Below are 26179 nucleotides of genomic sequence, written 5' to 3' on the forward strand. Positions count from 1 at the left end.
TTTACAAAAAATATTATAGGAAAATACGGTGCTATATTATGCTATAAATAATATGTACAGGAAAAAAGTGCAACAATTTGGTCCTTGTGTTTTATTTTGAAGAGAAAAAAATGACCTAAGCGGATGTAGAGCTCACAATTTCCTGAGTCATCGCGCTCGCGAACGCAGCAATTTCAAACATTACCTTGAAGTTTTATTTAATTTTTGGACTATGGAGGGTTCTGTGTCTAACGTGGAAGTCTGTAATTTAGCATACACCGGTCAGTACGAGAGACTAAGACAGTGTGTTATGCTAGACAAAACGCTTGCCAGCAAAACGGATCAGGTAAGAATAAACGAACTAGCAATTCCAGCGTTATTACTTTTTCTTTTGTTTTTTCCAAATGAGCTGACCTGGTTAATCTCTGGTTTCAGGACGGCAGGACCGCTCTACACTGGGCTTGTTCGGCTGGTCACACCAATATAGTGGCGTTTCTGCTTGAACTGGGAGTTGATGTGAATGTGCAAGATGATGTATGCATATTCTATGTTAAAATAAAACTAAAGAGTTGGTTTTAGTTTAAGCCAGGGGTGCCCAATCCTGGTCCTGGAGGTTTTATCCAGCATTTTTAAGTTTTAACCCTGTTTCAACACACCTTATCTCCGTCAGCAGGCGATTAACCTTTAATTAGGAGGCTTCTGCAGAGCCTGATCAACTGCTGCACAGGTGATTCAACCACTGAATCAAGTGTGTGGGAGCAGAAAAACCACAAAACTTGCTGGATACCGGTCCTCCAGAACCAGGATTGGGCACCCCTGGTTTAAGCTGTTTTAGAAAGGTGACATCTTACTAACACCGTGCGCTTTGGGTCATTCCCCAGGCCTGTTGGACTCCTTTGCACATCGCTGCATCTGCAGGCAGAGAAGACATAGTGAGGGATCTGATATGCAAAGGAGCTCAGCTGAACTCTGTCAACCAGAACGGATGCACACCTCTGCACTATGCTGCCTCTAAAGACCGATATGAGGTAGAGTTTGCTGCTCACAGTCACAATAACTGGGACTACACACTAGACCTGTCCAGCCATACACAAATCATCACAATGGTGGGAGGGATGAGAGCTACTTCAGACAGCAGCTGTTCAGTCGAGCTTCAGTGACTGATTTTCAACCATATTCAATCCAAATAAATTAAACTTTAAAGCCATGTTGATTTAAGAAAAGTACCACTTGGTGATTGTAGCATCCTTATTCTTGTCCTTTTTTTGGATGATCTTCCAGCTAGTCTTGGACGGTATACCGGTTCATACCAAAAACCGGTGCTTATTTTGGTTACGATATGAATTTTTTTACATACTGCTATACCGGTGAAAGGCCTAGACAACGTACAGAACGTTCATAGTAGGAAAGTGTTTCAGCAGGGACTCATTTCACTGCTACACACAAACACCACAGCGTGGTGAAACCAAGAATGGCGGCTGGCGGGAGCTGTCACGGCGACATCAAAACTTTGAATGCTGAAGAACTTATTCCAAAAAGAGGAGCCACATCTGTTGTTTGGAGGTTTTTCGGGTTTAAAAGTTCTGATGTGGAGCAAACAACTATTGTATGCAAATGCAGGTCGAGCAACGGTGGTAGCCAGCGGGGGTAACACCAGCAACTTGCTTCATCACCTCAGCTGAAAACACGTCTTGGAATACCAAGAATGTCTCAAGCTTTGATCTGCACCCTCCACCTCCAAGGCTAAAATGGCTGGTAGCAGTCAGAGTCAGACGTAGCTAAAGGGACTGTATATAAAAAAGCAGGCGGTGGGTCGAGATAACCAACGCAATAATGTTGGATGTGAAATCATAAAGATGGTTAACTGCACAGATTATATCTATAAAAAGTTGATTTTGACTGCAATATTTTATTTTTCTAGTTGTTTTTTCTTAACTGCTTTCTTTTGACAAGGATACTTTGAGGGGGTTTCTGCATTTACCTACCTGTGACTGGACATGGAAAAACTGGTATTCTGCACATGAAGGTAGAATGGGCTATTTAAGGCCAATCTAGTGCAGCAATTATGTTCTCAAAAATAATCTGGGTAATCTCGGCCTTGTGAAAAATACCGTCAAATACCGTTAAACCGACATAATAAAAAAAAACGTGATATGAAAATTCTGCCATACCGCCCAGGCCTACTTCCAGCTTTTTTATTTTTAACTCTTGGTCCTCAACAGAAGTGTTTTCAAAATAATAACAATTTGACATCTCTCAAAACTGCCTGTGTTGGAGTCAAAAATCACTTCATCTCCAGAAATTACGTTGGTGTTTTTCTCACCCATTGATCAATTATTAGAGGTGCTTTAAAATATATCACCAATTGTTGATGTCAATCTAAACTGACTCTTATAAACTCATTTATATGGTAATGTCATCATGTCCAGTGATATTTATTCATACAGTTCTTCTTCGCTCCAGTGCTCCTGAATAAACATCTGGGCTTTCGTTGCAGCTCTTTTTCTTTTATAGCAGCATATAAATGACCCGTCAGTCGGAAAGAACATTATGTTTAATTTACTCATGTTATAAACCTGCTTTTATTATACAAAGTATTTATTTGACACATTTATCCTTCCTAACCTTAGCCCGACCCCTTAAACAGCTCACTACTGCCACCTGCTGATTTAAACCAGATGTCTTCAGCCTCACAAAATGTGACCTCTGGGGTGTTACCCAACTCAATGAGTAATTGTGTGAAATAGTTGTGATTTCAGTATTGGTCAAAATAATATGTGATTAGGGTGGTTTATTTTATTTTATTTTATTTTTTTCCAAATTTGAGCAGCTGTAAGAATTTGTATATTTTACCAGGTGTAACACACCAAAGGCTGGAAATGAAGTAAAGTTTGTATATTAGCAAGTACTGGCAAATCTGGTACACTTGTTATGTTAGTAGTATAGTAGTGAATCGAGTATACTTAGACTGGAAAAGGATAAAAAGGTACAAGGTGGGTTACACCTAGGACAGTAGGTCAGTTCAACACATACACATGTCTCTATCATAATGAGGACCATCCATTGACTTACATTCAGTTTTGTGACTATTATGCAGAGGTGAGACCAAGTCACAAGTCTTTCCAGTCAATTCCAAGTCAAAGACAACCAAGTCCAGGTTGAGTCCAAAGTCAATGATGTGGAAGTCCAAGTCCTTAACTTTGAATTTTCAAGTCGTAATCAAGTCATCTGTCCAACTTCAATTTAATGACGATGATAATAAATAAATTCCAGAATTAAAGCTTCATTTATTTGCTCAAACAAGCAGGAAGTGCAACTGAAACTGATTATAAACAAAGTGCTGCTAAAGTTGGCAGTAAATCAAATCCAGAACAAAGAATGATTTATGATTTTTGTCCATGTCGTGCCACTTTTGTGCTAAAATATCAAATAAGTCATCATCAAGTCAACAGATGCAAGTCGATTCAAGTCGCAAGTCATTGGCATTCGTGTCCGAGTCGAGTCATAAGTCTTTATAGATTTTATCAAGTCAAGTCCGTAGTCATTAAAATTATGACTCAAGTCTGACTCGAGTCCACACCTCTTGTATTATGCCTAAAGCTGGGCGTACACTGTGTGACTTTTTCCCTCGTAGCACTCAGCTTCAGCTCAAACTGTACGACTTCCTCGCAGAGCAGATCTCACGAGTCATGTGCTCGCACTGCACCACCCAGTTCTCGGTTGCGACCTGACTGCTCACACTGTGCGTCTGGTAAAACATAGCACTTTTTACACAACACGTCAGACTTGTCTTGTATTGCCTGTTGTCCTTCGGGAGTGCTGCAGGAGGACACACAGGGATTTATGGGGGTTGGATGAGGAAAACGAAATAAAGAAAGTAAATCTGTGTTTTGTGATCAGTTTAATTTGGCATGAACATGACAAACGCTTTCTTGACAATCCTTGTCATTGTGAGTAAAAAAACGTGTAGAAATAAAAACGAACGTGTGTTATTAGGGAAATAGCGGGCGAGCGGTGTTTTATGCATGATTGCGCATGCGCCGTGAGTGGTTCTGGTACTTTTTGGGTCGCAGCTGCTCGCTGCGCCGCTTCAACCCTCACAAGGAACGAGCAAAATATCAAACACTCCAGAAGTCCGTGCAAGCTCACAATTGCTGATCGGTAGCTGGTCACGTGGTGTTAATCACCTCTCGTAACCCCCTGTATACTACATGACGCTCAGCGTGAAACTCATCCTGATCTTGTGGATTCTCGCACGAGTGGAAAATCGGCTCAAAAAAGTAAAAAAAGTTGCACAGTGTACGCCCAGCTTTCCTCATAACCTAACCATAACCATAACAAATGTTTCTGTATTCCTAACCTAGGGCTGGGCGATATGGCTTAAAATCAATATCGATATATTGAAGATTTCACCTCGATAATGATAAATGTACAATAACTACAGGTAGGGCTGGGCGATATGACGATTTTAGACCGTTTTACGATCTACACATCTGACGGTCTGTCATTTTTGAGAGACATTTTTATCACGATTCACAGCTCTGCTGTTGATTTTCTGCCTCTGAATGAAAAGGGAACTTACCTCAGGCGAATGACACACCTTTGTTTGACCCTTAACCAATCAGAGTGAGTCATAGTAATATATTAGTGCCCCGCTTGTTTTCACCTGTGTGTGAACAAACATGGCTTCGGCCGCAGCTGAGAGCGACAACGAGGTTTTCGTTCCAAAGAGGAACGCCTCGTCCATTATATGGAACTGGTTTGGTTTTTTCACCAGATGACAAAGAGCAGCGAAACGTCATTTGCAAGGAGAGCGTCAAGGCAAGTGATGGCAACACCACAAACTTGTTTAATCACTTGAAAAGAAGGCATCCCAAACAATACAATGAGAGCCAGCTGGCAGCTAAAGCTAAGAAGCCTGCGGCTACAGCGGCTAGTGCTTCTTCCAGGCAGCAAACGCTAACAAACACTCACAAAACTCACTCCCTAGACAGAGACAGCAGACGATGGAACAGCGTGACAGATGCAGTGACGTACCACTTGGTTAAAGATTTGTGTCCCGTGCGAACAGTAGGAGCGGGATTTAAGAACATGATAAAAACATTGGATCCGCGCTACGAGTTTTCCAGCCGCAAGTATTTTTCGAACACCGCCATTCCACGCATGTACGCTGAATGCAAAGGGAGAGTTGCAGAAAATATTCAGAATTTGCAGTTTTTTGCTACCACAAGCAATCTCTGGTCCAGCCGCACATCAGAGCCGTATTTGAGCTTAACTATCCGCTACATGAGCAACTAGGAGCTAGATAGTATTTTGATCAAGTTAATGTTTGCACAATAAGTTTGCAATTGACATGTTTGCACTTTAAATATGTTTACGATTTTAATTTATGTTAAGTAACTTGAAAAACGAGAAAAACAGATTTTTGTAATTGTTTCTCTCAGGGCTTTTATCTTCTCTGGTGTGAGTTTAAAATATAAGTGTGTTAGCGCTGAGTTGATTATCCCTAATATGAATAAATGTTTATTTATTCAATGTTTCTCTTCTTTAATACGCAATTGAAGTAATGCTATTCATGGATAAAAAATCGTGATAAAATCGAAATCGTGATAAAATATTGGAAAAATCGTGATATTCTTTTTTTGCCATATCGCCCAGCCCTAACTACAGGTATGCGCACAAACAAAAGTTGTCCACTAGACGGGGTTGCCACATGTATTACTGACACAAGGTGGTACAGCTTCTTAAAGGGACATGAATGTTGCCAACCTACACACGTATTTTCATTTTTTCATCATCAAATTTGTTGACATGGGAAAAATGAGTCAGAAATTCCGATAATGATACATTTTTGATTTCTTGCCCTGCCCTATCCTAACCCTAACCTCCACAAAAACTGAACTCACACCATACCTCCAAAACCAGCTGGTAAGCGTTTTTGAAAAGTGAGGACCAGAAAAATGTCCTCACTTTGAAAAATATCCTCACACTGTAGGGAAAAAGTGAAAATGTTCCTCAGTATGTAGTAACAGTACACACATCACACAGACACGCGTAAGACCAAGTAAGAATTTACTCGAAATCTAACAAACATGTTAAAGCTGAAATTAATACGTAACTAATGATTGAGACAGCATGCAGTGTTTGCGAAAACTTCTGTGCCACGTTCACTAAATTGGCGTGGGAGTGCTTCACGCAGGACATTTTTTAACCACGTAGGACAATGTCCTCGTGGGCCTCAAATTGTAACTGTTCAACAGTGGGTATTGTAGTGACCTCTGACCTTTACATATTATACATACTTTTATTGTGACAGTAGTCTGTTGAAATAATTTCAATAAATAACCATCAATGTGATTTTCTGAAAAATTCAGAAAATGAGAGTAGACAGTCCCTCTGCTTAGAAAAATAGCCTACAGAATTTATCAGGAAATTATTGAAAATCATCATATAATTGTTATAAATTAGCTTGAAACACCACAAACAACAAATACATATGAAAATATTTCTAAATCTTATGGTTCATAAGTGTTATTGTGAGTGATGTAGCTTAATGTTACTGTTCCTTTAAGAGGGTAGGTGGCTGATTGAGGAGTGAAACTGAAAGTTGGAGATATGAGGTTTATCTCAGCTGTCTATGAAACTACTCTAGTAAACCGCTGTTGAGGACAAAATGCCATTCTGTCTGGCGTTTTAGCTCAGGACAAATACCACAATAATAAGAAATGACCTTAAGTTTCCTCGCATTTGTATTACAGCTGCTTAAAGCTTCCGGTGCGCCATGCACCTCATGCAAATCTGAAGAAGCACTCCCGCGCAGTTTTTGCATATTTTAACTGAAAGTGTTGGTGTTATATCTGATCAAACTGTAGCTGGCAATTAACGGTCCAATGTAACAGAGTAGTAAAGAGGTCAAGAAGTGTGTGCAGCAGGCTGAAATGGGTGGAGAAACGTGTGATAAGAGTGTTTCCTAACCCTAGCCCTAGCCCTGACCGCCGGCACCCCTCTGTCAGTGCCACAATGGACTATTCTTTTACGATGCCGATGCACAAACAGGAAGTGATTGGTAGTCATTCCACTCCAATCCAGTTGGTGGCAGTAATACACCAAATTGTTGTTTGCCAAGTGCCATAAGACCACAAATAAGAAGAAGAGAAAGCAGAAGAATAAGAAGAGAGGCGAGAGTGTTCGTAACAAACTGGAAGCGGTAGTTAAAACATTAAGCCTGAAATGAGCGTTATTCTTGTGGCTCCAATAAGAGAAAGAAGCAGCTTGCTTCATAAAAGCTTTTATCTTCACTTCCAAAAGTGACGTAATTTTTCTATGAAAACATCAAAAGGAAGCAGAAAGGAAAGACAATGAAAAATGTTTAAAAGGAGGAAAACAAAGACCAAAATGGAAAATAGAAGAAGAAAAAAACAGGCAAAAGCACTGGAGCACTGACAGGAAGAAGAAAGCAGAGCAAATACTGAAAGCACTCAAAGGAAGGAAAAGACAGGAAAAAAGAGGAGGACTAATAATAAAAAGGGAAAATAACTCATGTCAGAATTCAATTCAAGTTTATTTATAAAGCGCCAAATCACGACAAGAGTCGTCTCAAGGCACTTCACATAATATACATTACAATACAGGTCAGTTCATTAAGCCAATCAGCAACAAGTTTCCTATATAAGGAACCCAGCAAATTGCATCAAGTCACTGACTAGTGTCAGTGACTATACAGCAATCCTCATACTAAGCAAGCATTTAGCGACAGTGGAGAGGAAAACTCCCTTTTAACAGGAAGAAACATCCAGAGAATCCTGGCTCAATATAAGCAGCCATCCTCCACGACTCACTGGGGATCAAGAAGACAGAGCGTGCGCGCGCGCACACACACACACACACACACACACAAATGCACACACACACACACACACAAATGCACACACACACACACACACACACACACACCAAGTAGTGTTTCTATGGTTACATTTTGATTTCTTAGTAAATATTCTATTTGGCGTGTGTGTTTGTGTGGAATGTCGTTGGTGGAAGTGTATAAGGTGCAGATAAAATTGGGGGCAGTTGCTACAGGAATGCGGAAATGGGGTCCATACCTGCACTCCCTGACTTGTCCACCTCCCAAGGTCCTATGTGCATGTTTGTGTGATGGTGTGAGGGAGCAGGAGGAGAGAAATGTGTGGGGATGGGGAGGAATAGCTGGTTGGGCTTAGCCCTCCAGGGAGCCAGCTCCCCCACTGGCCCCAATAGGCACCTCTGTTGTCAAAATACCACCCAGAGCATGGAGACCCCAGCCCACCCTGCCAGGGCCCAAAGCAGCAGCATCACAGAGCCTCACGGAGTCCGAAGGCACCAACCCAGCCCCACCCCAGCAGAATATCTACGCCTATCCCTGCATTTGCACAACTTCCGGGCTATAAAAGACATAGGACATCCAGGTAAGGTTGGGTCCTCCCCCTCCTGGACTTCCCCCTCCCCGTGATGGAACGGCAGAGGAGCCAAGGTCTACTCGAAGCCCCTGAACCCGAGTCAGGCACTGCTGCATGTTCTTACCTTCTCCCCGGCAGCATACATGTCAGGACCCGACCCCCAAGGCCCTGCTCAGATCCCCCCACGGGGCCGGCCACCCCCAAACCCCGAGCCCCCAGGTCCCCGCCCAGCGGCAATGCAGCCGCCGGGCAGTAACCCTTGGCCACCGCCCAGACCTTCAAGGGGCCCCACTCACAACGGCCAGTAGTCCACCCCCCGAGGCAACCCAAGCACCTCCAGAGGGGGGCAACGGCCCTCCAGTCCCAGACACCCCCAGTGAACCCACCTCCAAGGAACGTCCAGATACTTCAAACTCAGACCCTCCACCCCCCCACCCACATCATCCCGCAGGACAATATCAATGGTCCCCCGTCATCGCTATGTGATGGAACCGATCAAAGGAGCCCAGAGAGATTGATTTGAAGTGGAAGCAGAGGCTATATCAAGTGCAATATGATCTAACAAAAGATTTCTATACTGGTTAATGCAGAGAGTTTCTCTATTTATCCAATTCAAGAGGATAGTTTTCTTAGCGATGCATATGGCAGTCAGAACCACGTGAACCAAAGATGTTTCAATCGGGACATCGTCCAGGTTTCCCAGTAAACAAAGAGAGGGGGAAGTTGGGAAATGACATTTCAGACATTTTAACACATCCTCACATACTCTACCCCAAAATTCCTGGACAGGTGGGCAGGACCACAGTGCGTGAATGTAATTGTCAGGAATGTTGTTTGTGCAGTGTGTACAGGTGTCAGACGACACAAACCCCATCTTGAACATCCGATGACCTGTATAGTGTACTCTGTGTAGAATATTGTACTGAATTAATTGTAAATTGGTGTGTCTGATCATTTTAAAAGTTTTTAAACAAGTTTGGGACCAGAAGTTCTGGTCAAAGCTGACTGATAGATCCACCTCCCATTTTTCAATAGGGATTGCAATTTTATCGTCTATTTTGGACAGTGTCTTATATACTTTAGACAGTAGTTTGGGGGATTTGAGATTATAGAAGTCAAATACCCTTGGTGGTGTTTGTAATTCTATTTTATTGAGCTTATATTTTTGTTTGACTACAGATTTAATTTGGTGATATTCTAAAAAGCTATTCTTATCTATTCCAAATTGGGAGACTATTCTATTAAATGGGATGAAGTCCAATCCTTCATATATGTGTTCCAGGTATAAGATTCCTTTATTTTTCCAGTCCGGAACATTCATTTTATTATTTTGCAAAATGTCAGGATTATTCCAGATAGGTGTGCGTCTGCATGGTACTAGTGAAGACTCTGTCATTTTTAGATACTCCCACCATGCTGTCAGAGAGGTGCTGATACTAATACTTTTGAGCTAATAAATGGTAAGTCTGAAAGCTCTATCGCAGCGGTTCCCAAACTTATTTAGCCGCGCACCCCCTTCTATGTCCCGACCATGTCAACGCACCCCCTAGCCTCCACATCAGGACATGGCTACATATATATATACATATATATATATATATATAAATATATATATATATATATATATATATATATATATATATATATACACACACACACACACACATATATATATATACACACACACACACACATATATATATATATACACACACATATATAATCAGATGTCAAGCTAAACAGGCAGGGTTAAAAAAAATATGATCGACCTTTTTCCCATCATTTTTTAAAATATTAATTAATAAACATTCAATACCATTACAATTTCCTTTGATTTAATTTTAAATAAATATTTAGAGTGCCCAGGTAGCACATCAACAATGCAATTTAAAGGTTTTCTTAAAGTAGGAACGTTTAACCTGGGGCCAGCTAGCTCTCTCCTTCCTTCTGCTCTGCATAAACCTGAACTGATCACCTACTTGTGCATAATCAAATGTCTATAGGGGAAAAGATGGAAAAGCTACAGCCATGAGGTTTACTTTTGCCTCAGACCGACTTATAGCTGTTTAATGGTGTGGCTCAATCTGCGATCCGCTGCCACGTGGACTGGAATAACAAATGCTGCAGTAACATGAGTTGTGGTCAGGTTCATGAGGAGTCACTGGCTGGAGCGGACTCAAATTTCATACATCATCCCAAAATAGAAGCTAATATCTTAAATTTGACCTTGAATGAAAAATGTTGTTATAAAACCTCTTAAAAGTTTTTTTTATCACGGAGGAGTCAGCGCTCATTTCTGCCTTCAGTCTGACGGCGCGCCGGAGTTTGCACAGCGTGCGCTCATTGTGTGTGTGTGTGTGTGTGTGTGTGTGTGTGTGTGTGTGTGTGTGTGTGTGTGTGTGTGTGTGTGTGTGTGCGCGCGCGTGCGCACAGCTCCATGAGCCGCTCCAGTCACCGCGTCTCATTATTGGCGCTATTTAAACCAATGTTGTAAAATTACTTCTGCCCAGCCCAGATGTGCTCACATGTACACCCGTGAGCAGTGGTTCCGCAGCAACGCGTCTGACCTCTGACAGACGCACTCTGAACTTCAGATGTTCAGCGCGCTGTTAATAGCCTGACAGGTTTAGAATGGTGTCCCACAGTCAGTGTGCTAATATAATAATGCTAAAATGCTCAGATGGGAATCATTTCTTGATTTATTTTGTTACATCCATAATGTTCTTTGTGTGACGTTTACAATGTCAGAACACCTGCATGAGACAGGGTGTTAATTACAATCTGGCAGGCACCACCTTCAGATTTCTCCAACATCGTTAAAAATGATCAAATATGGAACATGTCGGCGTGCGCAGGCCAGAGCGCTGAAGCTCGGCGCATTGTTATTATGAAGATAGGGCATATGCAGAGGACACGCGCGCGCAAAATATACTTGTTTTCAATCACATTTATTGGGCCCACTTACATTTTCTTTGGCCCACCCACAAATGAGTTTCTGGCTACGCAAATGGTGACATATGACAGACTTCTCTGAGCTCCGCAGCCATTACACTTTTCACCTCGCGCACCCCCTAGCGGCAGCTCGCGCAGGGAATCCCTGCTCTATCGTATTGCAAAGTGTGTTCTATGTCTAACCAAGACTCATCTAGTGGGTTATCTTGCAACCATCTTGGTATATATTGCAGCATGTTGGCTAAGAAGTAATAATAAAAGTTGGGTAGATCCAGTCCTCCTCTGTCTTTGGTCTTCTGAAGCGTTTTTAAGTTAATTCGTGGAGGTTTATCCTGCCAAAGGAATTTAGTAATTGAGGAGTCCAGAGATTTAAACCAGTCAGCTGGTGGTTTGTTTGGGATAATTGAAAATAAGTAATTTATTCTGGGTAAGACCATCATTTTAATTGTAGCAACTCTCTCCATGAGTGATATCGGTAAGGATTTCCATCTTGCAAGATGTAGTTTAATTTGGTTAGATCTGCTAACTTGGGAGAGACATTAATTCCCAGGTATGTGATATTCCCTGACTCCAATTGTGTATTAAGTAAATTGACAAAAGAGAAATTAATTGGTAGAACTGTGGATTTTAACCAGTTTATAGAGTAATCTGAAACTTCTCAAAAAGAGTTTATCAGTTCTATTGAATGAGAGAGAGGATTCAGAATTCCAGAGAAAGAGTAAAACATCGTCTGCATAAAGACTGATCTTATGTTCTATTTTCTTACACTTTATCCCTTTAATACCTGTTGTTTGCCTAATTGCTGCTGCTAGTGGTTCAATAAAGATAGCAAACAGTGAGGGGGAGAGTGGGCATCCCTGCCTGGTCCCCCTCTGAAGACAGAAGTTAGCTGATATTTGGTCGTTCGTCCTGACACGTGCTGTTGGTGAGCTGTATAATGTTTGTAGCCAGTTTATGAAGAAGTTCCCAAAATCAAATTTATGTAAAGGTGCAAATAAGAACATCCAGTTAACTCTATCAAAAGCCTTTTCTGCATCTAGAGTAGAGCTGAAACAACTAATCGATTTAATCGATTATTAAAATAGTTAACAACTTTTTTAGTCATCGATTAGTTGTTTAATAATCATATTTTACCGCATAAAGTCTATTTTTTTACCACAATCTGACATCGGTTACAATCTGTTAAATTTGCCGCCAGTGTGTGGCAGTAATGAGCCACTGATCTACCAGTTGAGCCGTAGAAGAAGAAATGAGCCAATAAGTGCCCTCGGTTTTCATGACGTATCACGTTACTGACGCTCATCTTGCTGTGAGAGATGGCGGATCAACAAGAAATACAGAAGAAAAATAGAAGCGACAAAACAAGAGAAACCCGGACAAAAACCTCACGATTATGGGAGCACTTCACTAGATGCCTTGAACAGACCGGTGACCTGCAAAAACCATGGCACGACGGAAGCACGACGTCCCTACGTGAACATTTGAGACGAAAACATGTGGGGGCTGATGCAGCAGAGGAATGTCCGGTAAGTAACAGAAAATAAACAAGCTAACGCAGATCACATTTGGGACTTAGTGTTAGCTGAGTTCGTTATAGTGGATGTTAAACATGTTTTTTTTTTTTTTTTTTGCCGCGTCAGTTTACGGTGTTCTACTTCTGATTGACTAGATGCAATCGTGAATCTCCTCCGTGTTGTGTATCATGCGCTTGCCAAATTTAGCACGTCTGTTTATAAGAATGTTCTCGTTAAGAGAAAAACGGCACAAACCCATAACTGTGTTCCTCATTCAAAAAAGGACAACTCCGCGGAGAAAAATATACAGACGAGCTGTGTCCAGGTGAATATAACGCGGCATAGTTGTACGCTTTCAATTTTTAAACATAGGAGAAATTCAGAAAGTCATTTGTTTTACTATTAAAAGGCTGTTTTACTGTCTAACGCTGTAAAACACCTCACAACACATTTTTGTCAAAATAAATGATCACTGTATATTGTTAATTAATTCAAATAATGTAATATTGATTTAGTGTTGTAGTGTGTGTGCTGCTTTATTTTATATGTGTACTTAATTCAGTTTATTTGTGTTTCTTATGCAGAAAAAAACAAGCAACGATGGACAACTACATGGGGAACAAGACACTCACCCCCCAGCAATGCATACCACTTACAAACTCTATTCTAGATTCTACATTATTTTTTATGGAATTTACCTCTTATATTTTGATGCCAAAAAATTATTCTGGACTGATATTTTGCACAGTTTAGCTCATTTTACACCACTGACTGTGTTCATGTGCAATAAAATAGATTGCAGTCAACTGCACAATTCTCTCATGTTTTTCTTTTTCTTAACTGAAATGTATTCATCACTTGTATAGGTTAAATAGCTAAACAATAACAAACCGATTAATCGATTAATCGAAAAAATAATCGACAGATTAATCGATTATGAAAATAATCGTTAGTTGCAGCCCTAATCTAGAGATAATATACTAGTTTCTATGTTTCTACTGTAAGAGAAATCTATCAAATTAAGTAATCTACGTGAGTTAGTAGATGACTGTCTACCCTTGATGAAACCAGTTTGGTCAGGGTGTATTATGAAGGGGGTTATCTTTTTGCCAGGGCTTTACAAATTATTTTGAGATCAACATTAATAAGAGAAATTGGGCGATAGCTGGTAGGAAATGCAGGGTCTTTGCCTGGTTTTAACAGACTAATATTGGCTGAGTTCATGTTTGGCTGTAATCTGCCGCTCTCTTCGATTTCCCTCACCATTCTGAACAATGTTGGAGCGAGAATGATCCAGAATTCTTTGTAGAACTCTGCTGGAAACCCATCTGGACCTGGAGCTTTCCTATTAGTCATGGATTTAAGGGCTTCCTGGAGCTCAACTGATGCTAGTGGCAAGTCCAGGACTGTAACTTGGCTGTCTGATAATTTAGGAAGTGTTATCCTGTCAAGGAACTCATTGATCTCGTTATCTAATGGGTTTATCTGTGGTGAGTACAAAGTTTGGTAAAAGTCTCTTAAAGTGTTGTTGATGCTTTCAGGGTCATAAACTATATTCCCGGTTGAGTCTTTAACAGCAGATATTGTAGTTTTCTCTTTATTTATTTATAATTGGCTAGCTAAGAATTTACCTGATTTATTACTATGTTCAAAGTTTTCTATTCATAGTCTTTGTGTTAAAAATTGTGTCTTTTTATCAATAATTCCATGAAGTTCTGATTTAGCTTTACGTAATTTGCTCAGTAACTCTTCTTCTGTGGATGCCTCTAAAGACTTGATGATTTCTTCTAACTCCTGAATACGTTTGTTTTCTTATGCGATGAGAAAGAGATTATTTTACCTTTCATCGCTGCCTTTACTGCCTCCCAGAGAACAGATGCTGATGTTCCAGGCAGGTCATTATATTTTAAATATAAAGCCCACTCCTTTTTAAAAAATTCTATAAAGCTTCATCTTTAAGCAATGATGTATTAAATCTCCAGTTTTTGCTTGGTGGGATTGTCTTCTTGTTTACCAGAGTTAAAGAAACCGGAGCATGGTCACTGACAACTATGAGGTGTATCTCAGTGTCTGAAATGTCAGCCAACAATGAGCCGCTGACTAGAAAATAATCCATACGTGAATGAGAGTGATGGACGTGTGAAACAAAAGTATACTCTACGGTTAGGATGAAGATATCGCCATGCATCACAAAGCCCATAATCACTCATGTACTGTTTAACTATATTAGTGGATTGCCAATTGTCCCAGTTGTACTGAGCCTGTCTGTTAAAGAGTTCATCCAAAAATTAAAATCACCTCCAAGTATAAGTGGACAGTCCAAGAGTTCGGAGAGTACAGAGAAAAAATTATGAAAGAATGAAGGGTCATCAATATTTGGACAGTATATGCTGACGATTCATAAGCTTTGATTCTGTACAGATATTTTTAACATTATAAATCTACCGTCTGGATCAGAAACTGTGTCCAATACTGTGAAATTGATGTTTTTGTGTATTAAAATAGCTACACCTCTTTGCTTAGAGTTATAGCATGCAGAGAACATGCTGGGAAACTCAGGTGTTTTAAGTTCATCTACGGATGTGGCAGATCTATGAGTCTCTTGTAATAATATTACGTCTGCTTGCATTCTCTTTAACTGATCAAAAATCTTTATTCTTTTCTCTATGGAGCCAGCTCCATGTACGTTCCATGAGACAAACCTTAGTGCACCCATAGATGTGTGTGTGAGTAGCTAAAATATGACGCCTTCATGTGAATAAGATGGAATAAGTAACTAAATGTATAAAATAGTATGGTAATAACAGAAAAGTAAATAATAATAATAATAATAATAATAATAATAAAGATCCAACAGTGTTTGTGGTTGTATTATTTGACGCATAAATTATGATATTGTGCTGTGGATTTAATATATATATTTGTGTGTGTGTGTGTGTGTGTGTGTACGTGTGCGCCGAGTCTGACGCAGTGTTGGAAAGTTGCGTGGTTGTGCTATACAGGTGTAAAGGTACAGAAGCAGGTAAAGAGAGGAAAGGAAAATACAGATACAGGTTAAAATAGAAGAAATAACTAAAAAGAAAAGGTGATAGGGGTGTGAGGTGGTGATGAACAGGTGATCTCATCATCTAGAAAACTGATTTAGCAGCTGTTTAATCCCGACGTGATCAAACCCAGTGAATCCTGATAAGAATAACTGTCTTACCTGATGTTGGGCTAATACAGCCAGTCTGTCACTCCTCGCTCCTTGTAAAGCTTATTGTCCATGTAAAGCTTATCCACCAAGATGACAGCTCTCTTCCCATCCTGGATAAACTTTTTGCGCAGCGGAAAGAGGACTCTGCGCCGATCCAGGATTTCCTTAGGGAACTGATCATTTACGCTGAAGTTTTTTCCTTTGAGCTCTCTTCCGTGACTTTTAACAAGATCCTTTTGCTTAAAATGTTCAAATTTAGCCACGATGGGACGAGGTCTTCTGCTGTCCACTCTTAGCTCCAAGGCGATGTACCCGGTGAAAGGTGATGTTTTTTACCGTTTCTTCGGGTATCATCATTTGGGTCTGGAGAAAGTTTTTTATTGTTTGCTCGCAGTTCTCCGCTCCTCCCGCCTGCTCCGGCAGGCCTGCGAACACCAAATTATCCCTCATGCTACAGGCCTGAAGGTCCAAAACCGTCTCCTTCAGAATCTTGTTGTCCTGGGTGATCTGCGTCATTCCCTCTTCCATGGAAGAAACGGACTCCCGCAGAGACGCGTTCTCAGCAGCGAGCCGCTCCACCTGCTCCTGGCTGAACTCCAGAGACTGACGGAGGTTCTGAAACTCCTGGTGTAGAACCTCAAGCAGATGAAGTCGTCCCTCAAATCCCAGAAGCTGTTTATCTATAGAATCTAATAATTCTAATATGTCCTTACGGGGAGATGAGGCCTCAGGCGAGTCCTGAGGACGGCTCCTCTTGGTCCCAGGTGTTTCGGGCTCACCTGCTGATTTCTTCGGACCCATAACGAAAAACTCAAAAACTCCATCAATATAGTTTTGTAAACTTTCTAAATTTTCTTCACTTACCTCCAGGTTGAGTGAGTTATAATTACCAGATTATTTTTTGAGTTGTCAGTAGATAAATTAGGCGAAAATGCGTCTTAAGTGTCGATGTTTGTTAACGAGCTGCCATCTGCTTCAAACGCTGCCGTGTATCCGGTGCTCGGTTGTCAGCGTCAGCGCATGCTCATCCCAAAAAATATTCCTAAAAAAACAGGCTTTATACTAGAGAAGCCTATAGATTTATTTTCGTTTTGTTATATTATTTGGGCTATTTTCAAACAAAACATAAGAAAACATAATCTATTGACTCAACATATTAGGTCTGTAAAGATCTGCAGACCTAGATCACCTTTTTAATGTTGTGGGCCAAAAACACCAACATGTCCACATTCTTGGGTAAAAGACAGCTCCTCGACTTATTAACAATAAATCCGGCTTTGGGGAATATGCGCTCTGCTGGAATGGAGGTTGCAGGGATGCAGAGCAGGCATTTGTCTGCCCGAGCAAGTTGTGGATATCTTTCCTCATTATTTTTCCACCACGCAAGTGGCCACGCAACAGTGTCCACCTTACTTCTGTCCTGAAGATAATCTTTCATTTCGTCGCAAGAGGATCTTAATGCGCTCGGCTCATAACGTTGTCATTTCAAGTCTAGAAGAAGGCCTTTTAGGATAAAAACAGCGTCACTGACTTTAAAAACTACATACTGCATTCTGTTAGGGTAGCTTTTCCTAGAGCCGCATTCCGCTTGGACTGCCAGTATCCACCAACTGCCTCTGGAGTTCCACAGGCCAAAAATACCCGATAGCACTCTTTCTTCAGCTTGACAGCATCCCTAACCACCAGTGTCCACCAGTGGATTCAGGGGTTGCCACCACAAAGGGCACCAACAAACCTGTAGGCGCAGCTCCGGTCAGCTGCCTCAACAATAGAAGCATGGAATAAGGCCTACTCTGATTCAACATCCCTCGCTTCCCTCAGGAGACGTTCGAAGTTCTGTCGGAGGTGGAAATTGAAGCTCCTTCTGACAGGAGACTCCACCAGATGTTCCCTTCAGAACCTCACAATATGTTTGGGCCTACCAGGACTGACCGGCTTCCTCCCCCACCATCGAAGCCAACTCACCACCGGGTAGTGGTCAGTTGACAGCTCTGCCCCTCTCTTCACCCGAGTGTTCAAGACATGCTGTCTCAGATCACATAAAATGACAACAAAGTAAATAATCGAACTGGCACCTAAGGTATCCTGGTGCCTGTCATGATGTGGAGTGGGTGACGGCGGACCATGTGTGGTGGAGCTGACCAGGAGGCAGGAATGCAAGCACGGGTAACATAAAAATGGATTTAATGACAGGATACGGCAGGAAACTACGAGTCACAACACAACAAACAATGATCCGACAACTGACACATACAAGAGGGGAGGTATAAATACACAGGGAACAATCAGGAAAACATTGGGCAGGTTAACAAGGGGCAGGTGAGACCAATAAACAGCTAATCAGGGGCAGGAGAGTGTAGGAGTCAGAGGGAGTTAGGAGCAGATCGTGACAGTACCCCCCCCCCCCCCCCCCCCGTAAGGGCGGATACCAGACGCCCACAAGAACCACATACTCGGAAGACACAGGGACACAGGAGACTCGTGACATACACTCGGGAAACACTGGAGACTAGGGAAACTCGGGGAAACACTGGAACTCGGGAACTTGGACACTGGAACTCGGGAACTTGGACACTGGAACTCGGGAACTTGGACACTGGAACTCGGACTCTGGAACTCGGGAACTGGAACTCGGGAACGAAGACACTGGAACTTGGGAACTCGGACTCTGGAACTTGGGAACTGGAACTCGGGAACGAAGACACTGAAACTTGGGAACTTGGGACACTGGAACTCAGGAACAAAGACACTGGAACTCGGGAACTTGGGACACTGGAACTCGACAGCAGCAGGCGCGGGACCCTGAAGAGGCTGCAGCAGGCGCGGGACCCTGAAGAGTAGAGCCCTGCACGGGCCTAAAATCTGAGCCCATGTCCAGCCCGGTCCGAGGGGGTGGAGTCCCAGCCCGACCCGGTCCGAAAAGGTTTTCAGCATTCTCTAGCCCGACCCGAGCCCGACTTTTTTTTAACCAACTAAATGAAAACGAAGTGCGTCAATCCTGACCAATGTGTTAAAAGACGTGCAGGATCAGATCAATTTGTTTTTCCCTCATTTACCGTCACCGAGATAACGGTGCAGGCTCTGGTGGTAATCAAGTTAAATTTGATCTCTTTCCAACAATTTTCACAAGAAAACAAAACAGTCAAAAGCAGGGCTTGTGTTGTGTTGACCGGATAGTTCCCGTATTTGACCGTTTATTTTGACGGAGAAAGAATAGAAAGAATTGCCCCGACGCATGCAGACGAACTGACATTTTATTTGTTCTGCACATTGCAGATTAGTGTTAATTTTGACAGGAAATTTTAATTTTATTTTACTCTTAGTCTTTTGGCTAAAAATTAATTTTAGTCTTAGTCCAATTTTAGTCATTGGATTTATTTTAGTTTTAGTCCCATTTTAGTCGACGAAAATAACAAGTAATTTTAGTCAATAAAAATAAGCAATTTTAGTCAACAAAATGCATATATTTTTTCTAATGAAGTAATTTCCTACTTTTGTATAGAGCACGGAAAAACTAGTGTAATTTAATACACAGGGTCCAAACTCTTAACCACCACTGATCAGATATAGCACACACTGCTAAGAACATAGAATATTTGAATAAAAAAAAACACTTCACATGTTTAACACTTACGTGTTTAGTAAAAAAAACAAAAAGCACACTGGAAATTACAAAGGTGCTCATTTTAGCAATTGCACAACAAGAATTTACAAGAACAGCAAATTTAAACATGCTAACCCTGAGTCTGTAGATATTCCCTTGTTACAACACAGGCTCAACCAAACAGTGTGAATATTTATTTGCTGTGATTCATTTTGAGAAAAAGCACTTCATGCTAGTGTGACCTTTGCTCGGTTGCGTTTCCCACAGTAGGATTGAGAAAGCAAGTAGCTGCTACAAGTGGGGAAAACTTGTCATCTGAGGGATCAAGTACCCAGGCAAAACGCTGGTTCACATTCCCTTCCATTTTACGTGCTAGAGCAGCAACATCTCGACTTGTGTTTTGTTCCACATCTGCCAGATGGCTGAGTAAATCAAAGAGAGCAGGGAGTATTAATGACATAGACATTGTGTCACTCTGAAGAGTTTGTGTGTGTTCAGCAAAAGGCTGCAAAAGTTCTTGCATTGACTTCAGCTTCTGCCACTCACTTGAGAGCAAGCAGTCCCATCCCATCTCGTTTGCTACTTCACAAACAGATTCTTTAACTTTGAGGAGACGTGCAACCATTTCATAAGTACTTGACCAGCGTGTGGGGCAGTCATTCACAACAGTTAGGCCGCACTCATCCAAAATCTTCTGTGTTGCGACTGATGACTTGCGAAAAAGTTTCACGATTGATCGGACTTTGTTCAAGACTCTGTTCATGCTTTCCTCCTTGTTTATCATGTGGACAACAAGCTGCAGCGTATGGACGACACATGGCATCCTGTACATGCCTATGTCTTCACACTGCAGGTTTTCTGTCTCCTTGGAATCACTTTCACTTAGGGTGGATGCATCTGGATCATCGGAGCTGGAATCTTCATCTTCTGGAGCACTATGTTTGAATGCTGCCACCATATTGCTACCATTGTCTGTTATTACGGTGAGAACTTTCTCATTTAGGATCCCCCATTCTTGCATGCACTTTCCCACACAAGCCTTAATGGACTGGGCAGTGTGTGGATGGTCAAGTTGTTCAAGAGCTAGCAGTAAGTGTTCTGGTTTTTGTTGTTCAACACAGAAAAAGCAGCAACTTATGCCAAGGAATGATGCTGTCAGTCCCTTTTTAGTCCGCAGATCAGTCCCAATACATACTTTTCTGGCACTAGACAGTCTTTTCTTAAATGTAGCTTTTTTGTTTTCATAGTGTTTTTCAATTAGATTACTTATCTTGGTTTTCTTTGGCACAGTAAACTTCTTATCCAAACTTTCCATCATCAGAATAAAATCCTCATCTTCTACTGTTGTGACCGGCAATCCTGTACATCCAATCCATGTAGCGATAGCCTCTTCTTTAATTTGTTGTTCTTTGGCATCACTCTTGTACTTTGTAGTACTTGTAAATGCGTCCTCAATGTTCTGGTTGGACATTTTTGCCTTTTTGGTAGCTGGTTGGCCACCATCAGCAATGGTTTTCTGCAACTGCAAAAAAATAAAAATACACAATTAAAACATTGACTTTCTAACAATGATTTACCTGTTGCTTTTTGAGATTTCATAAATTTTATATATACATATATATGCACACACACACACACACACACATACATATATATATATATATATATATATATATATATATATATATATATATATATATATATACAGGGGTGGACATTAACTTCAAAACCAACCGGCCAGCCGGGCTGGTAACTCTGAATATTTACCGGCCCTGCTGGTCAGCTGCCAAAACGAGTCAAAATAACAACTAAACCGTTTTAAATGTAATAAACCTTTATTTTGTACACATTCACAAACATAATAACGTATTCAAGTTTGAATTTGTTTGTTCCCTCAACAAAACTCGATTTTGTCGTCGCATACTTCCGGCATACAACGCAGTACATCACCAACTCCGCTTTGCTGTACTCGAGCCATTGACTGTGTTCGAGATGAGCCAGTTCTGCGCAGATTAGACCAGCGGTGATCGGCGAGCAGTGCATGCCGGTTAGATTTGTGTCCGACTTGACGCCGACTTGCTCTGACGTCATGCATACGTAGGCAACGATAACCTCGTGAGATCAAGGCAGCCGCAGATTTTGGAGCAAGGCGCTGCAGTTGCTCTCCCTCGGCTGCAAAACCTAGAGGATAATGGGAAACGCCTGGCTCTCACCTGATCTAAGATCTGATTGGTTCATATTTTGATCCAAACATCCGGTGGTAGAACATGAAATGTTAGTTGGTCACATGTATTCTGTAAATCATGTTATGTTGATGATGACAACAATATAGGCCATAAAGAGGAATGTGGTTTGTGTTCTCTTGTCACGTTTCCTATGAGCACACTGAAGCTACAGCTGATAACCTTTACTTATTAGGGTTAGGGTTAGGGTTAGAGAGACAGGAACAAGCACTATTCAGCCAAAGTTTCATAATCAGGGAACATTTTCTAAGTGACAAGTCTCTCTGAAAGACAGGGTTTGGAAAACGCTCGCTTCAGTCGGAGGAATCTTCCCGCATGCGCTTTGGTTCTGTTACGCGCTCCAAGCCCCTCTCCACATCTTCAGCTTGCTGTGGACCTTATGTAGTACACGCTGACAGTGAGCTGCGCTGAGCAGTGTCCAACTCAGATGTTCAGATGGGAATCTTTTCTTGAGTGATTTAGTGTTTCAATTTTTTTTATGAATTCGATTAAAAATAAAGGCGCCCGGCCCGTGTCCGAGGTCATTACACAGTCATTGGCCCGAAGCCCGGCCCGACGGACCTCGGGCCTGGCCGACCCGAGGGCCTAGGGCTTCAGTGCAGGGCTCTACTGAAGAGGCTGCAGCAGGTGCAAGACCCTGAAGTGGCTGCAGCAGGCGCAGCCCTGTAGAGGCTGCAGCGTGGAGACCCTGCAGGTGTAGGTCCCGCAGGCGTGGACCAGGAAGTTGGTGTACTGAGGCAGCGACGCGAGGAAACCAGGAACGGCGGCAGGTACTCGACAAACGTCAGAGCAGGTGCACATCACAATCCGCTGGGTCACAGGCGGAGGCTTGGGTGCAGGGAAGCAGGAGAGGAGCGGGGAGACCGGCCCTACCACCTCGGAGAATGTTGGCGTGCGTAGGGGGTATAACTCCATCAAAAACTCCAGGATCTGCAGCTTCCTTGGAAAAACAGGACGGGGCAAAAAAGCAGGAGGGAGAATGGGTTCGACCACCCCGAGAACAATAGGATGCGCCGAAACCCCTTGAGTCAAAATCTCCTTCAGCTAAATGGAGAAAAAACAAAAAAATTAATCCTCCAGGGAGATGTTTCAGAGCTCACCACAGGTTCAGGTTGGTCGGATCATTCTGTCATGATGTGGAGTGGGTGACGGCGGACCATGTGTGGTGGAGCTGACCAGGAGGCAGGAATGCAGGCACGGGTAACATAAAAATGGATTTAATGACAGGATACGGCAGGAAACTACGAGTCACAACACAACAAACAATGATCCGACAACTGACACATACAAGAGGGGAGGTATAAATACACAGGGAACAATCAGGAACACATGGGCAGGTTAACAAGGGCAGGTGAGACCAATAAACAGCTAATCAGGGGCAGGAGAGAGTATGAGTCAGAGGGAGGTAGGAGCAGATCGTGACAGTGCCAAGAGCACATATGGACACCTTTATGCTTGAACACGGTGTTTGCTATAGACAATCCATGATGTGCACAGAAGTCCAAAAACAAAGCACCATTCCGATTCAGATCAGGGGGGCCATTCCTCCCAACCACACCTCTCCGGGTACCACTGTCGTTGCCCACATGAGCGTTAAAGTCCCCCAGCAGAACAAATATAATTTTAATTGCACAAATAATTTCTCCTTCAGTTTTTTTTAAGATGGCGACTTCACATTTCTTGTTTTTTTATGTAGCCAACAAACAGAGCTAAAACACGTTGTTACGAGTATTATTCTCATGTCGTGTTCTCATATTTATTTATATTTTAAAGACTTTCTTGTCCGTGAAAAGTTCATCAACTCTGCATCAGCCGAAATATTCCTTAGATTTGAAGCATGTAAGCGGTAGTCTAACGCCATTGGTTAGTCCTGGTCAACGCTCCGTTTCCGATTACACCGAGCTCTGCGGGGAAGGGGGCGTGCGTGGCAAAAAAAAAGATGTATTGCTTACTTTATATCACAGAACATGATAAGAAAATCACTTTTACAGAATTCTGAAAATGCCATACATAATTTCTGAAAAGAGAAAACCCCGGAAAGATACTTTAAACGACCCTAACCCTAAATGATCTCGGTCTTGGGTGACTCACAAGTTCCTTAATCATGAAAATATCTTTAAGGTTAGCAGTTTAGTTAGATATTGTTTTATTGTTTTAATTTAAAAGCAGATTTCAGCTCCTTCAGATGATTGTTTCCAAAATGAGCTTCAGTTACTGACTGATTTTCTTTGGATTTCAATGATTACTGGAGCTGTTAACTTGGACTGTTAGAAATAAAAAATAAAAGAATATTCTGCTCTAGTTCAGTCATTTTCTCTGTTGAACCGTTTTTATTAGTTTTTTGTAGATGGGTAATGAGCACTTTTCCAATTTTGGTCTTGTTTCCTGTAAGTGAACACATTTTCCATGAGGATGACCACAGTAGGTCTGATCAGACATCAAAAGCAGAACATGAAAGAATGGTTTCCCCTTCAATGGGAAGCAATAACATCAAAAATTAGGTCATTTGTCACTTGCTGGTGAGTAACACTGTTTCTCTTCTTTTATTCTTAGATTGCCTTACTTTTGCTAGAAAATGGAGCAGACCCCAATGCTACTGACAAGTTGGACTCCACCCCCCTTCACAGAGCAGCCGCCAAGGGCAACTACCGTCTCATCCAGCTGCTTCTCAAACAGAGTGCTTCAACAAACATCCAGGACTCACAGGGCAACACACCTCTGTATGTGTGCATCAGATGTCGTATTGTAGCTGCTAGCATGAATTCTCAACATTACCTTCAATAGAGTGAAATAACTGAATACAGTGGAAATTTGCATAAATGGAAACGATATGTTCTCACTTCCCTTCGTTCTTGCCAAGGGACTCGTAGACTGGTTTGAAATATGTTCTGCATTTACCACAATAACGTGGAAGTTGTGCATGGAAAAAGCTTTGTTCTGTTTTCAGAGTTTTCCTTTCTATTCTTTTTTTCAGACATCTTGCTTGTGACGAAGAGCGCGTTGAAGCAGCCAAGTTGCTGGTGGAGCACGGTGCCAGCATTTACATTGAGAACAAAGAGGAGAAGACCCCCCTCCAGATAGCCAAGGGTGGCTTAGGAAATGTACTTCGGCGGATTGTGGAAGGATGATGCTTTAGGCTACTGGTCGACCATCTTTCTGCTGAAATTCCCCTCCATCATCTCGTTACATCATAAGAATTATGATTCCACTCAGTTCCAAAAGGACAGGTGGCAAGAGTGAATGTCTAGGAAAGCACCATCTGTGCTGCATGGGGTTTTTAATGTGCAGATGATTACACTCCTCTAAACTAAGCAATATAAACTGTTCATTTTCTACAAATTTGAAGTGTAAAAAGAGTATGTTCATTAAATTAGTCAATTTAGTGAAAGAATAAGTTTGCAAGTAATTATTGCAGTGAATGTTTGGCTTGTGAGAACTTTTTGCCCACCCAGTATATGGCCTCTTTTTCTTTCCCTCAGAGGTCTGGGTCATTTTTCCTAGCAGAGAAATTGATCTTGTCCACTCCCCCGCCACTTCCATCTGCTCCTCCACTGGGATCCAACGTGTTCTCAGGCCAGCCTAGAGAAAAAATTGTTTCTGCGTGTTTCCAGTCGGCTTCCTGGGATTCCTCCTGGAAAGACGTGTATGAAACACTCCCAAGGAGGCATCCAGGGAACATACTAATGAGATACTCAAATCACCTCAGCTGGCTCCTTTGTGTGGCAAAGCAGCTGCTGTGCTAAAGGGGTCATGGTAAATGGTAAATGGCCCGTATTTGATATAGCGCCTTCTAGAGTCCTGGAACCCCCCAAGGCGCTTTACAACACAATTAAAGGTTAAGTGTCTTGCCCAAGGACACAACAACAGCAACAACCTGAGCGTGGCTCGAACCTGCAACCTTCCGATTACGCGGCGAGCACTTAACTCCTGTGCCACCGTCGCCCCCACAAACTCCAGTCCTCAAGAGCTGCAATGTTTCTTGTTCCAACACACTTAAATGATGAAATCACCTCTTTAGGTAGCACAGCGGTGCAGTGTTAGCGCTGTTACCTTGCAAGAAGGTCCTGGGATCACATCCCGGCCGGAGTTCTTTCTGCATGGAGTTTGCATGTTCTCCCTGTGCGTGGTTTCTCTCCTCCCACAGTCCAAAGAAAGCATGAAGTTGGTCTGTCTAAATTGTCCTTAGGTGTGTGAGTGTGTCAGTGTTGCCCTGCGATGGACTGGTGATCTGTCCAGGGTGTACCCTGCCTGTTGTC

The 26179-nt window shown here is 42.0% G+C and overlaps 1 protein-coding gene across 1 annotated transcript; it reads left to right on the forward strand.

The window, feature by feature from the left end:
- Positions 1-113: 113 nt before the first annotated feature.
- Positions 114-25317, forward strand: psmd10 (proteasome 26S subunit, non-ATPase 10). The gene is made up of 5 exons (XM_070543840.1): positions 114-325; positions 415-513; positions 861-1007; positions 24477-24643; positions 24898-25317. Exons 1-5 carry the CDS (start codon positions 212-214, stop codon positions 25049-25051), a joined length of 681 nt encoding a protein of 226 aa, XP_070399941.1. The 5' UTR covers positions 114-211; the 3' UTR covers positions 25052-25317.
- The last annotated feature ends 862 nt before the right edge of the window (positions 25318-26179 follow it).

This window comes from Nothobranchius furzeri, chromosome 1 (assembly GCF_043380555.1).
Source record: "Nothobranchius furzeri strain GRZ-AD chromosome 1, NfurGRZ-RIMD1, whole genome shotgun sequence".
NCBI classification, from domain to species: domain Eukaryota; kingdom Metazoa; phylum Chordata; class Actinopteri; order Cyprinodontiformes; family Nothobranchiidae; genus Nothobranchius; species Nothobranchius furzeri.